At 38.4% G+C, this 15,784-nt stretch overlaps 1 protein-coding gene across 8 annotated transcripts in view; it reads right to left on the bottom strand.

The window, feature by feature from the left end:
• Positions 1-15,784, bottom strand: part of GPC5 (glypican 5) — a 1,566,851-nt gene that overhangs the window by 927,249 nt on the left and 623,818 nt on the right. Inside the window, exon 7 of one of the 8 annotated variants that reach the window (XM_061435209.1) lies at positions 14,312-14,526. The exons of the other annotated variants lie outside the window; for them this stretch is intronic. Coding sequence (XP_061291193.1) covers positions 14,515-14,526 — 12 coding nt within the window. The 3' untranslated portion in view covers positions 14,312-14,514. Of the gene's footprint in view, positions 1-14,311; positions 14,527-15,784 lie in introns of those variants that run through there. 8 annotated transcript variants of the gene reach the window in all.

Below are 15,784 nucleotides of genomic sequence, written 5' to 3'. Positions count from 1 at the left end.
AATTCCATGGAAAGAGGAGCCTGTTGGACTGCAGTCCATGGGGTCACAAAGAGTTGGACACAATTGAGCGACTAACACTTTCACTTTCGTTTTATAGAAATATAGCACTCCAACACAAGAATAAATGATTTACCCAGATAGCATTCAAGTCAAATTACTGAGCCCCATATGCCATATGATACTTAAACAGCTGGACCTTCTGCTTCTGTATTAAACTATTTCCTTATAACAGGTTTATGATTTATAGTAGTGAGTCATAAAAGTTGATTTTTTCTCGAATGAGATATCCCCCCCAAATACACACAGGTATAAAACATTTCAAAAGTGTTTATCATCATGAAGTGTTTGTTTGGTTTTGAAACATGGCTCATAACAGAAAGTCAGCTAACTGGTGACTATTAGGAACCTGCCCGTAGTACCTGGATGTTCTCCTTTCATGTCGACACCTACTATTATTGATGTTAATTATTTTTTTAATCAACATCTACATTTCAAAAGCAATTTGAAGAATGTGTTCAACTAAGCTATCATTTATTCTAAGATGTATCCATATTGATGACAAAACTTTTGTATATGGGTTCTTCAGGTGAGAAGGCATAAAGGATATTGGCATTTTAAAGTGGAAGGAAAGTCACCTTTCTCAGAGTAGTTGCCCTTATGTATGGTGATGGAACTTCCACCTGCCCCTTACTGGTGATGTCTGGCAAGTCCATTCATTGCGCTTATGCATTCATTGGGTTGTCAGATGAATGGGAGGATTTAGTTTATATGTTGCGAGAAACTGTGGATATTCCCTTCAGGAGAGTCTACATAGACATGTGACATGTTACATGTAATGAGAAAAGTGTTAAATAACTAAAATAATCCACAGCCACCAATCTTACAGAGACATTTCAATAATAATATGATTATGAGCTCACTCTGAACATCGGAAGCACTGGATAATGTGTGGCATTAATATGCTGTGACCAATTTCTGAAGGAATATCATGCAACTGAGCCTCTATGTAAAAAATAGCATACATAGTAAAACTACCAAAAAGTTTTCTCTCTTGATTGTAATTTTATGACTACTTTATTTCACTTTTCTCCTAAAAGGAAATTATGTTTATTAACATCAGAAATAAAATACCAGAGATGATTCTCAATTATCTTCACATAGAAACTTCATGATTTCAGTGAAGACCTATTCTGCAATTTAATTCACTTCATGATTGCAAAATCATGGCAATTCGCTCAAGTTGTTGAAATGCTTAGAACCAGCTGTGAAGACTATATGGTTAGAGAAATAAATACTTAAAAGTTTTAAAATACTGAGAACAGCCTGTCAGAATTACTACATATGCACAGAACCAAAACAAATCACTTAACCCCTAGGTATTGAAATATTTAGTCACTTATTTATGAAATATTTCAATAGAAGAAATATTGGTTAGGGTCATGGAGATAGTTTTACTACTTCAGCTCCAAAAGTACTGTAATCCATAAATCTAACCATCCATGTAATGTATGCTATTTATATTAGCTTTCACCAAAATAATTTTTCATTAGTTCTGATAAAAGTAAGCATTTTTAAGACAATATATTCTCATTAGATATTACGTTTGGCTTTGGTTACCCTTAGAGCAGGAATCGGAGCGGGCAATGGCAACCCACTCTAGTACTCTTGCCTGGAAAATCCCATGGACGGAGGAGCATGGTAGGCTGCAGTCCATGGGGTCGCTAGGAGTTGGATACGACTGAGCGACTTCACTTTCACTTTTCACTTTCATACATCGGAGAAGGAAATGGCAACCCACTCCAGTGTTCTTGCCTGGAGAATCCCAGGGACAGGGAGCCTGGTGGGCTGCCGTCTATGGGGTCGCACAGAGTCAGACACGACTGAAGTGACTTAGCAGCAGCAGCAGCAGAGCAGGAATGCTTATAGAAAGTGAAGTATTAGTATAATTCAATTATAAGATAGAATAATATTTTGTAAGATAGTTGGACCTCATTAGCTGCATTGCACTATAGCATTCAAAACCTGTAGCTTCTATGATTATTTAATCAATTAAGTTCCCACTTGGCTTGATGCTTGGCTAAATTAAAGAAAAAAGGAAGGAAGAAAATCATTATTTCACAAGATACCTCTAAGATGGTATTTCTGTTTACCTCAGAGAAAATATTAAGAACTTCACTTTGCTCAAAGAGTTTACATTTTTTAAAAAGCCAATCAGTCTGGTTCTGGACTTAGGTTTTAACTATCTAATACATATATTGTCACAATGTGCAAACACATAAAAAAAATATATATATAAAGAAAATGGAAACTGCATTATTACTGTATATTCGCACAAACATGAGTAAAATATGTGAATAAAAATGTTTCCACAATAACATGCACTTTTTGAGAAAACCAAGGATTCAGAATTCTTTAAGAGTGAAAGACAGATACATGGGGAAAATTTCTCTTTCTTGTGCCTCTTGCCTTTCTCTAAAAGCAACAATTTTTGTTATGATTCCACCCACCTCCTGCTCAGAAGTGCTGTGAGAATATTGTTTACAATTTGGAATCATTCAAATCTACCTGGGAACTAAGATTTTTATTGCATTGTTAAAAAAAAATGGGGGGCACCAATTTTGATTCCATCAGCCCCCACCAAAGAAATTCACAGAAACTGACTGGGTGTAGCTGTTTCAATGCTGCATGTACAAATGTATATATGCACATACAGACAACATGCTTGTTGTGTGTATGCAAATATACATATGTAGATAACTAGACAGGTAAACATGAACATATATACTGCCTAAGGTTTTAACAAAGGCTGACTTAGCTACACATTAGCTGAAATACCAAACATCTTATGGAACTTTGGTTTTATAAAAATAGATAATTATCTATAATAATAAATAAAAATCAAACAATATGATAGACACATATATGCTACACAGAAGAAGATGGAAGGGCCCCACAGACAGAAGAAGGGGTATAAGAGACCCTCTCTCTCTGCATACACAATCAGCGTGTATTGATACAACGGGTCCAATAATTGAAGCTCCTGATTTCCATCTAAGTTAGATTACCTGACCTGCAGCAAACCAGCCCCAGATTAGCTTCACTGGCTACTTCCAAGTGTGGAATTCTGTGACAATGCCTATGAGCATTGTCACTTCATCTGCCTATGAGCTCCAGACTATGGCTTGGACCTTCTCTACCTGGGCATGAGCAAGGAAAGGAAAGATAACAACAAAACTTTTAGGTGGCTAATTTCCCCCTTTTGAACTTTGTCATTTTTCTCTGTGTCAACAGTAATGTTTGGGTGGGGGATGAAGCATTGACAGTGGAGAATGAGAGAAAAAATCACTTTTAGAAGCCCTTTTATCCTGGATTTTGTTCTTGGCCCCAATGTCATCTTGCGGAAAATATGAAAAGAATAAACTGTTATGAATCTTAATTAGCATTAATTTAAAAATCAAACATAACACAAAGCACATACAATAAATAACAGAGTGAAGAATGGCCATATTCTGGCCACACGGGGGCTTCTGGAATAAAAGGAACCAGTGTTGGAGAAGACTCTTGAGAGTCCCTTGGACTGCAAGGAGATCCAACCAGTCCAGTCTGAAGGAGATCAGCCCTGGGATTTCTTTGGAAGGAATGATGCTAAAGCTGAAACTCTAGTACTTTGGCCACCTCATGTGAAGAGTTGACTCATTGGAAAAGACTCTGATGCTGGGAGGGATTGGAGGCAGGAGGAGAAGGAGATGACAGAGGATGAGATGGCTGGATGGCATCACTGACTCAATGGATGTGAGTCTGAGTAAACCCCAGGAGTTGGTGATGGACAGGGAGGCCTGGTGTGCTGCGATTCATGGGGTCGCAAAGAGTTGGACACGACTGAGCGACTGAACTTAAGAACTTAAAAGGAGGCAAAGTTATGATAAGTGAGGACAGTACCATAGGACAGGCTGGAGATTTGTTCCCAAATACATTTGCCACTAATGGTTTCATTTTAGAAAGAGTGGGTTCTGATGTATGATGACAGGGAATAGATCTGAGTAAGCATGATGACTTTCAACTCTATTCACAAATTTAATAAAATCCTAAGGGATCATCAACTGGCAGCTGCTTTATGAAAATGAAATGTTAATGCTCATAATTATAATTTTTATACCCATAGCCATAAAATATGTAAAGTTATTAAGTTCTTTTCAAATGTAATAGATGTATGATTTATGTAGGTTATAGCAGATTAAATCATCTGAGTTAAGAGGAGCAAGAAAAAAAAACACTGATAAGTAAGCATTTGGCCATTTGAAATATTCCTACATGGTTTTTATCTGGGAAGTACACACATAGATAAATACCTATTTGGGGATGATAATAAAATAAATGTTTTACCCTAAGCAAGAATTTTAATAAATTCTGCCCTAAAAAGCAGGGGGGGTGGGCGTCATGACAATATTGTATGCCACTGAAGTTTCAAATAATATTAAGAATGAAAATAACTTTACATTTTAAGGAAATTTATGTTAGATCATAAAAGGGGGAAGTACACTAGTCAGTTAATTTTACAGTTTAAAACCTTAATGGGGGCAAGTGTCTTGGGAGATGAAGCGAGAGAGAGCTGGATGATGGAGCAACAGTTGCTGTGATTGGAAACCATATTCTGATTAGAAATAAATGGCCACAGGACAGAGAATTAGAAATCATCAAGGCTTATCTATGAACCCAGATGAAATAGCACTGAAACTGGTGTTTAAAAACCAAAAAAAAAGAAAATACATTAAATTAATATGAGTTTATCTATAAGATGTCTAAGGGTTAATATGAATGTAAACAGATGGGTTTACAGGAGTGTGCCACAAAATCAAAGAGAAGAAAACAATCAAAGAAGGAAAGAAACTCTCTTTGAAGCTAAAAATAGTGATTCATTAATTTTTAGGCGCTATAACTCGATGCTTATGAGTATGGGCTTTGGAGTCAGACATATATAGACTTAAATTCTGGCTCTGCCGTTATATGATCTTGGGTAATCATTTCACTTTATTAAGCCATTTTTTTCACCTGTAAGATGGGTATAATTATGTCACTTCACAGGATGAATGTGGGAATTAAATCAATTTTAAAAACACTTCACAAAGTGCCTGACCATTCTTGTCAATAAGTGATTCAACTCTGTTTTCTAAGTAAATATTATATGTGTGTCTTGGAAAACTCGTCAAAGAGTTCATGTAAAGTGAAGGCTATAAGCCCAAGATTGACGAAAATGATTTGAGGAGATGAGATACATAGCAGGTTTTGAAGTAGGGAGCAGTAAACCAGTTCTGCCATCACTGGTCAATACCTGACAACTTCAGAATAAGCTATAAATTGTGCTAAGTAACAGACTAAGTGGAACGAAGGGTTGGACACGAGAAGACTGAAAGCATTCATTAGGGACTGATGATTCTGCTAAGGGCTGTATCCTGTGTATTTTTCTGATTTTAATATAGAAATGTAGGCATTTACTCTTAACTTATAACCTACTCAATGGTTTTATTAAGGATACTTTTACGCAAAATTTATGCCTTTCTTGTGTAAAGTTGAAAGCGTTTGTTCCTTTGTTGGTGGCAGGCTGAAGGGAAGGCTTTTGATGCCTAAATTCACCAGCACAGAACCGAGGGGCCCTGGAGACAGTTCTAAGTATGCAGGTCACAAAGCAGACCAGCTTACTCATTTCAATTTCATCAGAATAATGGGCCCCAAATAGCTACAGCCTGAAAATGGCTGTTCTAGTACTTTGGCAATCTAGAGACAGATCTACAGTATGAAGGTCAAGTAGAGCATTTTTACTCATTTTTGCCCAGATGCAGATGGAATCTCAGCAATGCTAATTCTGGTTTCAAACCCAGGAGTGTCCAGTATTTAATCCTTCTCTTAAATAAAGGCATTAAGCACGGAGATTGTATGCATAAATTATTCCTAACAGTACCAAAAGGCCAAGGTGAAAAGGAATGTGGCACGCACAAAATGAGCTCTTCCACATCTGTCAAGACCCCGGTTTTCATGTGCATCACCAGCTGTCACCTTTCACCTCTTTGCTAAATGGTCTGGGTACCACAAAGGCTGAGAAAGATGCTGACTCTTCTACTCTCTACGACCAACATGCTTCTGTGAAGTGTGTGTCCTTCTCTCCTTCACTAAATAAACTTGTAATTTGCTCTGCGTGTATTCTCCAAAAAGGCACATTGTTAGGACAAAGAGATCTATGATTCAATCAAGATGTCATAGACATAGCAAGCATGAAACCCCAATAATGGCTAAATAACCCCCAAATCATATTAAAACATACACAGTTCTCAACTGCTGGGGATTAAAAACGAGGCAACTTTCTGGTATAAAATGTTCAAGTTTGTATAATACACTCACATTAAATATTTCATGCACTCCTGGTGAACACATATTTGCCACTGCTTTTCCTTAAAACAATTTTATACGTATAGCATTGTTTTTCCTTGACAGATGAAGAAAATTATATATAAAATGAATAAAATTTTTATTTGGAAAATATTCTTAGGATGCTTAATCTTATCTTCTATTTTGTTTTATGGTTTCTTCTGGTCATTTAGGATGTAATTTTATTTGAGGTGGCATCAAAAAGAGACCTCAGATCCATCCTAGAAGTATCTGAGCAAATAGAAGAAATTGAAAAAGGAACGTGGATATATAATTTTTCCTCCCAAGGTACAAACACTTAGAAACACTGTCATCCCTTTGTTTGCTGCGGCTGCTGCTAAGTCGATTCAGTCGTGTCTGACTCTGTGCGACCCCAGAGACAGCAGCCCACCAGGCTCTGCCGTCCCTGGGATTCTCCAGGCAAGAACACTGGAGTGGGTTGCCATTTCCTTCTCCAACGCATGAAAGTGAAAAGTGAAAGGGAAGTCACTCAGTTGTGTGCAACTCTTCGCTACCCCATGGACTGCAGCCCACCAGACTTCTCCGTCCATGGAATTTTCCAGGCAAGAGTACTGGAGTGGGGTGCCATTGCCTTCTCCCTTTGTTTACTCAAGTACAATTCTGAGATGCTATTGGTTGCCAAATAATATGGACACTGCTAGGAGAATCTAAGTTAAGTGAAACATAAGTTAAATATTTCATTGAGTATAATATTAACATTCTATGAGTTCGCAGAATAGTATCTTATGAAAGTATATTGCTACTCTCTGAAAAAAATAGGCACTAAATTAAAAATTAATTGAAACAAATACAAGAGCATTTCTCTTTCTTAATTTATTCTGTAATGCAACAAACAATGAGTGCTATCTGATTACTCACTATTGTCATATATTTATTTTTTAAGACCTCATTTGCCCTATTTATATAAAGGGCATATTTTACAACATTCTATAAATGGACAAAAGCTAATAATTAAATGATTATCCTACACCCACAGGAATTCATGGGCCTCTTAAATTTATTATTTCATATTTGGAGCTTTCTGATTTTGAACATTCTAGTAGTTGTATTTTAAAAAGTGGTGGAAATTAAAAGATACAAATTAACTGCTGCTTTATTTTTTAGAAAAATTACAGGCTGGAATACTCTATTATTTAGTTGTTGATATCAAAACATTTCTTCAAATATTTTAAAAGTTGCTTTCACTTATTAAACACATAATTATTAGAATCCATGATATGCTTGCAAGCCTATGGCTAGACAAGTGAATAAGATAGTTTCTGTCTCTGAGGTACTTACAAGCAAAGAAAGCAAGAACATATTTAGATAGGTTTAACCTCAAACCCTGAGAAGGCAATGGCACCCCACTCCTGTACTCTTGCCTGGAAAATCCCATGGACAGAGAAGCCTGGTGGGCTGAAGTCCATGGGGTCGCTGAGAGTCAGACACAACTGAGTGACTTCACTTTCACTTTTCCCTTTCATGCATTGGAGAAGGAAATGGCAACCCACTCCAGTGTTCTTGCCTGGAGAATCCCAGGGACGGGGGAGCCTGGTGGGCTGCTGTCTATGGGGTCACACAGAGTCGGACACAACTGAAGTGACTTAGCAGCAGCAGCAACCTCAAACTAGGGGCTTCCCAGATGTTGCTACTCGTAAAGAACCCACATGCCAATGCAGGAGACATAAGAGATGCGGGTTCAGTCCCAGGGTGTGAAAGATCCCTTGGAGGAGGGCATGGCAACCCACTCTAGTATTCTTGCCTGGAGAATCCCATGGACAGAGGAGCCTGGCAGGCTCCAGTCCATAGGTTCACGAGTTGGATACCACTGAGGCAAATTAGCATGCATGCATACATATGTCCCCTCTCTCTTAAATCTCCCTCTCACCCTTACCCCATCCCATCCCTTTAGGTGGTCACAGAGCACCGGGTTGAGCTCCCTGTGTCATATAGCAACTTGCCTCTTGCTACCTATTTCACACATGGTAATGTATATGTTTCAGTGCTACTCTCTCAATGCTTCCTACCCTCTCCTTCCCCCACTGTCTACAAGTCTGTTCTCTGCATTTCTATTTCTGCCCTGCAAATAGGTATACAAATGTCTGATTCACATTGTTGTAAGGCAGAAACCAACACAACATTGTAAAGCAATTATCCTCCAATTAAAAATTAAAAAAAAAAGAAAAAGAAATTAAATAAAAGAACAACAGTCATGGAATGACCTAAATTTTAGAGTTGCAAAATCACTGGTGGTGGAGATGGAGAAAGAAAACCAAGAGAAAAGGAACATGGGTGGCCCGGAGAATCTGGAAAATGCAAGACATGAATTCTCTCATAGAGCTTCCAGAAAGAAACACAGCCTTGTCAACACCTCGATTTTAACTCAGTAGTGCTCATGTTGAACTTCCTGATCTACAGAACTGTAAGATAATATAGTTTTTGTCTTAAGCCACCAAGTTTGTGGCAAATTGTTACAGCAGCAAGTAGAAAATGCACACAATTCAAACTGGTAAATTGTCCCTGGAGAAGTGAGGTCTAGGGCTTCCCTGATAGCTCAGTCGGTAAAGAATCTGCCTGCAATGCAGGAGACGCCAGTTTGATTCCTGGGTTGGGGAGATGCCCTGGAGTAGGGATAAGCTACCCACTCCAGTATTCTTGGGCTCCTCTTGTGGCTCAGCTCAGCTGGTAAAGAATCCATCTGCAATGCAGGAAACCTGGGTTCCATCTCTGGGTTGGGAAGATCCCCTGGAGAAGGGAAAGACTACCCAGTCCAGTATTTTGGGAAATAGGTATACTTATGACCTGGAGAATTCCAGGGACTGTATAGTCCATGGGGTCACAGAATCGGACACAATTTTCACTTTCAAGTGAGGTCTAGTCAAAGAAGAGAAAGAGAGGGGGAAAAAATCTAGTTCTATTCTTTAATTTTCTTTAAAGTCCAGAGAATGTCCAAAACTGTTATCTTTTTATCTACATGATTTTCCTTTGGCTATTATTGATTTCAGATAAACCTATTCTATTGGTCATAAACAGGTATCGCAGTAATCACTCCATTTTATGACTGAAAAACCTCTAATGGACATTTACAACCAATCTGATCATAATCAATTAGCCACTGAGAACACAAAGCAACAATCTTCATGTTATAATCTATCTGAATATGTGCTCCTAATAAGAGGTTCAGATGTTATAGTCACATAAAGTTTAGCAAAAATGAAAAAGGAGGATTGAAAAAAATTTCCCCTTAGATTGTATACATGCAAACATATTCATGTGTACCTATACTATACCCAAGAAGGTAAAATCAAATATATAAGCTGTGCATGTGTGCGTCCTAAGTCTCTTCAGTTGTGTCCGACTTTTTGCGACCCTATGGACAGCAATGAGCCAGGCTCCTCTGTCCATGGGTTTCTCCAGGCAAGGGTACTGGAGTGGGTTTCATGCCCTCCTCCAAGGATATAAACTGTAGTTAAAGGTTAAAGGCCAATATTTCTAGATTAGTTCACTAAACAAAGATAAGATTAAAGCATTTAAGCTACTATTGAAATATTTTATAACTTAAGGAAAATATTAATAGTAAAAGATTACTAAAATTAAAGAACTCCTAAAAAACCATTTGATTCTGTCTATAATTTAATAAATGTAATGGCTACCCAAGATAGCATTTTTCTTAATTCTTTCTTCCAATGGAAACAAAATCAAATATACATCAATACTTAACATATAACCAATATTTCACTATTGGTTAAGAACCAAGGAATCTAACGATGTTTTGAAAAACACTGGTGAAATCATTAGTGTGCCTTCAACCAAAGCAATCCTGTTAAGCATCAATAGTTGCTCTACTTCCTTAGAGTTTTGTATCATGGCTCAAAGAAGAAATACTTTTTGTAAAAATGATTTTGCTACAAAAAGAAATTTTTATTTTCATTGGCATATGCTACTGTAAAAGAATAAACAATTCTTATTTATGATTATAATTAATCATTAAAACACTTATTGCATAAAGTACATATTAAAGATGTTGAGGAATTCAAAAATCTTAGTTTTTAGCTATATGTTTTTAATGACATGTTTTGAATCCTTCAGAATTCAAGCTTTTCTCTTCATCTTCTCCAGAATATACAATGTGCATGTGTGTGTGTGCTAAGTCGCTTCAGTCATGTCTGACTGTGCAACCCCATGGACTATAGCATGCCAGGCTCCTCTGTCCATGGGATTCTTCAGGTGAGGTTACTGGAGTGGATTGCCGTGTCCTCCTCCTGGAGATCTTCTAGATCCAGGGATCGAACCCATGTCTCTTCCGTCTCCTGCATTGGCAGGTATGTTCTTTACCACTAGCGCCACCCGGGAAGCCCAATATATAATGTATAGTGGTGTCCCTTCCTCAGAGCTTATGGATAATCAAAACATAAAACGTACGGGTTTGATTTTTCCACTTTTCTTTTTTAAAATAATTTAAGCATAAATATAGAGAGCATGTTGAATATAAATACATACTATTTGCTCTCAATACAACAATCAGACCTCAAATTACGATCAGTTCATACTTAAAGTTTTGGTTCTGTCCTAAGGAGAGTGATAACAGATTCTCTCATTTTCCTCTCTCTCTCATAAAGTCAAACTTCCAAGAAGTTCTGTTCATATCCACATAAAGTTGTTGAAATAAAATTTTAGGTGAACCTACGTTCATGCTAAGTTACTTAAGTCATGAACGACTCTGCAACCCTATGGACTGTAACCTGCCAGGCTCCTCTGTCCATGGGATTCTCTAGGCAAGAATCTGGAGTGGGTTGCCATGCCCTCCTCCAGGGGATCTTCCCAACCCAGGAATTGAACCTGCATCTCCTGCGGCTCCTTCAGCTCCTGCACTGCAGGCAGATTCTTTATCACTGCACCACCAGGGAAGCTCTTAGGTGACACCCCATCCTTTGATAAATATACATGTTAAATTATCCACCATTGGCTCTTGAACAACATAGGTTTGAACTGTGCAGGTCCAATTATATGTGGATTTTTTTCAAGAATATATCTGAAAAAAATTTTGGAGATTTTCAACAACTTGAAAAAAACTTGTACTTGAGCCACATAATCTAGAAATGTTGAAATTTTTAAGAAAAAAGATATGTCATGAATGCATAAAATATATGTGGATTCTGCTGCTGCTGCTGCTAAGTCGCTTCAGTTGTGTCCGACTCTGCGCGACCCCAGAGACGGCAGCCCACCAGGCTCCCCCATCCCTGGGATTCTCCAGGCAAGAACACTGGAGTGGGTTGCCATTTCCTTCTCCAATGCATGAAAGTGAAATGTGAAAGTGAAGTCGCTCAGTCGTATCTGACTCTTAGCGACCCCTAGTCTGTTTTGTCTTTTACTACCATATAATATATGCAAATCTATCAGAAAAAGTAAAACTTACATGAACATAACAGGTTGTACATGGCATCAGTCAGTCTGGAGAAATATAAGCAAGTATAAGGATGTAGTATTAAATCTTAACTACATGAAATCAACTATAGTACACACTGTACTAATGTCATAATTTTACAGCAACTTCTTACTGCCCTGGTGCTGAGCTCAAGTGTTGTGAGGATCCACTTAACACACCATGTAGATTCATCATCTCCATGTATGCAGTTCATCTCTCCAGTAAATTGCATATCACAGTAAAAGGTGATCTTCTGTAGTTCTCAAGTATCTTTCATCATGTTTAGGGCAATACCATAAACCTTGACTAACACCCTGGGACCTGTACAAAGTGCCACTGCTATGTGGGAAATGCTCCCAAGAAGCAGAGAAAAGGCATAACGTTACAAGGAAAAGTTGATTTGCTTGATATGTAATGTAGACTGCAGCTGCCCACAGTTTCAAGATAAATGACTACAGCATAAAAAACATTGTGCTGTTTCCTTCATTCATGAGGAAAGGAAAGGAAATTCATGAAGTTACTATGGCAGCTACACGAGCAAGGGTGAAAACCTTGCCCGTTTCATGAAATACTTTTTTATATCATATTGAAAATGCATCTTTTATGTGAGTGCAGGATTGCTAGAAGAATGGAATACCTATAGACTAATATCATTTAAGAAAAAGTGAAGTTATTACATGACAACTTAAAGTATAAGAAGCTGAAGGATCTAAAGCCAGAGAACTTAATTTCAGCATTAGATGGTTTGATAATTTTAGAAAGAGGTTTGGCTTTTTAAAAAAAATGTCAAGATAACAGGAAAAGCAGCTTCTGCTGACCACAAAGCAGCAGGTGAGTTCCCACACACCATTATGAAAATCATTGAGGAGAAAGGTTATCTGCCTGAACAGACTTTAAGCAGACACAATTCCCTATTCTGGAAAAAATGCTACAAAGGTTGCTTATCAGTAAGGGAGAGAAGGGTGGATCAGGATTTAAGGCAGGAAGGAATAGGCTAACTCTACTCTTTTGTGAAAATGCTCTTTTGATATGCCCAGCTTTGATATGCAATGCCCAGAACCCCATGTGTTCAACATTGGCAGCATCAAAGTGGGCTGCATGCATGCATGCTAAGTCGTTTCAGTCGTGTCCGACTCTTTGAGACCCTATGGACTGTATGTAGTCTGCCAGGCTCCTCTGTCCATGGGATTCTCCAGGCAAGAATACTGGAGTGAGTTGCCATGCCCTCCTCCAGGGGTTTTCCCGACCCAGGGATTGAACTTGCACCTCTTACATCTCCTGCATTGGCAGGCAGGTTCTTTACCACTAGTGCCATCTGGGAAGCCCTCAAAGTGGTCTATTTCCCCTTAATACAATGTCTCTAATTCAGTCTCTAGATCATACGGTCCAAAAGACCTTTAAGGTTTATTACACATGGTGTTCCATGGAAAGGACTGTCAACACTGGAAGAGAAACCTAACAAAAAGATCATGAAAGTCTGGAAGTCTATACCATTGAAGATGCCATCAGTGTTATAGAAAAAGCCATGAAAGCCTGAAGTAATAAATTCCTTCTGCAGAAAGTTGTGTCCATGTGATGTGAGTGACCTAGCACTAACATGGCAGCTCCTTGCTCCAGGGTCATTTAGGAAAGGTCTAGGAGAATCAGGACTTTTACTACTGTCCAGAAGTAATGAAGCCACCCAGCCCCCTTGATGACTATGGAGGCCATAGAGAGAGGCAAGGCATGGCTTCCCGTCTCAGCCAGGGTGATATTACTGGCAACTTCATGAGATCCAGAACTCCCATCCCTAACACTGAAGTAAGAAGGAGCCCCTTTGTCTCCATCTGCTAAGACTGGATGGCTTAAACAACAGAAATGTATTTTCTCACAGTCCTGAAACTGGAATGTCTAAGACCAAGGTGTGGGAAGATTTATTTATGTTTACAGTAAGGACACTCTTCTGTCTTGCAAATGGCAACCTCTTCATGATGTCCTCACATGACTGAGAGAAAGCTGTTCCTGTGTCTTCTTATGAGGACAGTCATCCCACCATGAAGACCCCACTCTCATTACCTTATCTCAAGGTAATAATGTTCTAAACTACCTCCAAATGCCATCATATTGGAGGTTAGGGCTTCAATATAGGAATCTGAGGGGACACAAACATTCATTCTATAACACTATCACCCCTCAGAAGACAGTGGAGGCTGAAAGGGAAAACTGTATTTCCACCAGCACCTTCCCTTAATGAAGAGGCACTTACTACTCTTGACAAAGTTCAAAGGGGACATACTTTAGAAAGATCATTTAAGTAAGATATACATAGTATAAAAGTCCCAAAGTCCAGGTTTCTATTGCAGTATCAAAATCTAGAACAGTCTCAAAGTGATTGGAAAAAATAATCAACAGATTCCTATACAGTAATGACACAAATGACAGAATTATCTAGCAAGAATTTTTTAAATTAATATATTTATTTTAATTGGAGGCTACTTACTTTACAATATTGTGGTGGTTTTTGCCATACATTGATATGAATCAGCCACAGGTGTACATGTGTCCTCTATCTCGAACTCCTCTCCCACCTCCTTCCCCATCCCAACCCTTTGGGTTGTCCCAGTGCACCGGCTTTGAGTGTCCTGACAAGAATTTTAAAGCAGCCATAATAAGTCGGTTTCAATAAACAATTATGAAGATATCTGTAAAGAGAGAAAATCTCAGAGAATAAAGAGAATCTATAAGGAAGAGCCAAAATGATATTTTAGAATGGCATAATACAGTTCAGTTCAGTTCAGTCGCTCAGTCGTGTCCAACTCTTTGCGACCCCATGAATCGCAGCACGCCAGGCCTCCCTGTCCATCACCAGCTCCTGGAGTTCACTCAGACTCATGTCCATCGAGTTGGTGATGCCATCCAGCCATCTCAACCTCTGTCGTCCCCTTCTCCTCCTGCCCCCAATCCCTCCCAGCATCAGGGTCTTTTCCAATGAGTCAACTCTTCTCATGAGGTGGTCATAGTATTGGAGCTTCAGCTTCAACATCAGTCCTTCCAAAGAACACCCAGGACTGATCTCCTTTAGAATGGACTGGTTGGATCTCCTTGCAGTCCAAGGGACTCTCAAGAGTCTTCTCCAACACCACAGTTCAAAGGCATCAATTCTTTGGCACTCAGCCTTCTTCACAGTCCAACTCTCACATCCATACATGACCACTGGAAAAACCATAGCCTTGACTAGATGTACCTTTGTTGGCAAAGTAATGTCTCTGCTTTTGAATATGCTATCTAGGTTGGTCACAACTTTTCTTCCAAGGAGTAAGTGTCTTTTAATTTCATGGCTGCAATAATACAGTAACTGATATTAAAACCTCAGTGATTGGGCTGAATGGAGGGAAGAATAAATGCACAATAGGAGAATAGCACAATTGTAACAACTAAGATAAACACCTCATAACAGGAAGTCCTGTTACTATATCATCTCCTACTGCTCCCTGACTGGGAGCACCATTATTTCCCACAGGCAGATTTGGAACAAAAGTAGCTACTAAGAAATAACAAGCTCAGACATGTAAATCAAAATTCAATATTTCACAAAGTTCAAATGAGAAACATGATGGTAGATTTATGTTCTGTTATATTTATTTGGAAGGGGCAATTCTTGACATTTACTTTTCCATTCAGGAAAGTTTAAGACATTACAGATATGGAATGGTATATGTTTTACTTTGCATAATTATTTTTTTACATGCTAATGGCTATAAATTTTTGATCACACACTAATGTATTTATACTCATTGACCAATCCATCTATTGAATAGAGGTAGACAAGGGGAAAAGAAGCAAGGAATTTCTAGTTACTGGATCACATCCTGATACAAGGCAATGTTTTGCACATATTCTGCCTTCTAATGATTGGAGATCTTTGTTTCAGTTCAGTTTAGTCGCTCAGATCTTTGCTTA

Source organism: Bos javanicus, chromosome 12 (genome assembly GCF_032452875.1).
Source record: "Bos javanicus breed banteng chromosome 12, ARS-OSU_banteng_1.0, whole genome shotgun sequence".
Lineage (NCBI taxonomy): Eukaryota > Metazoa > Chordata > Mammalia > Artiodactyla > Bovidae > Bos > Bos javanicus.
This window is presented reverse-complemented; position numbering and strand designations above follow the sequence as displayed.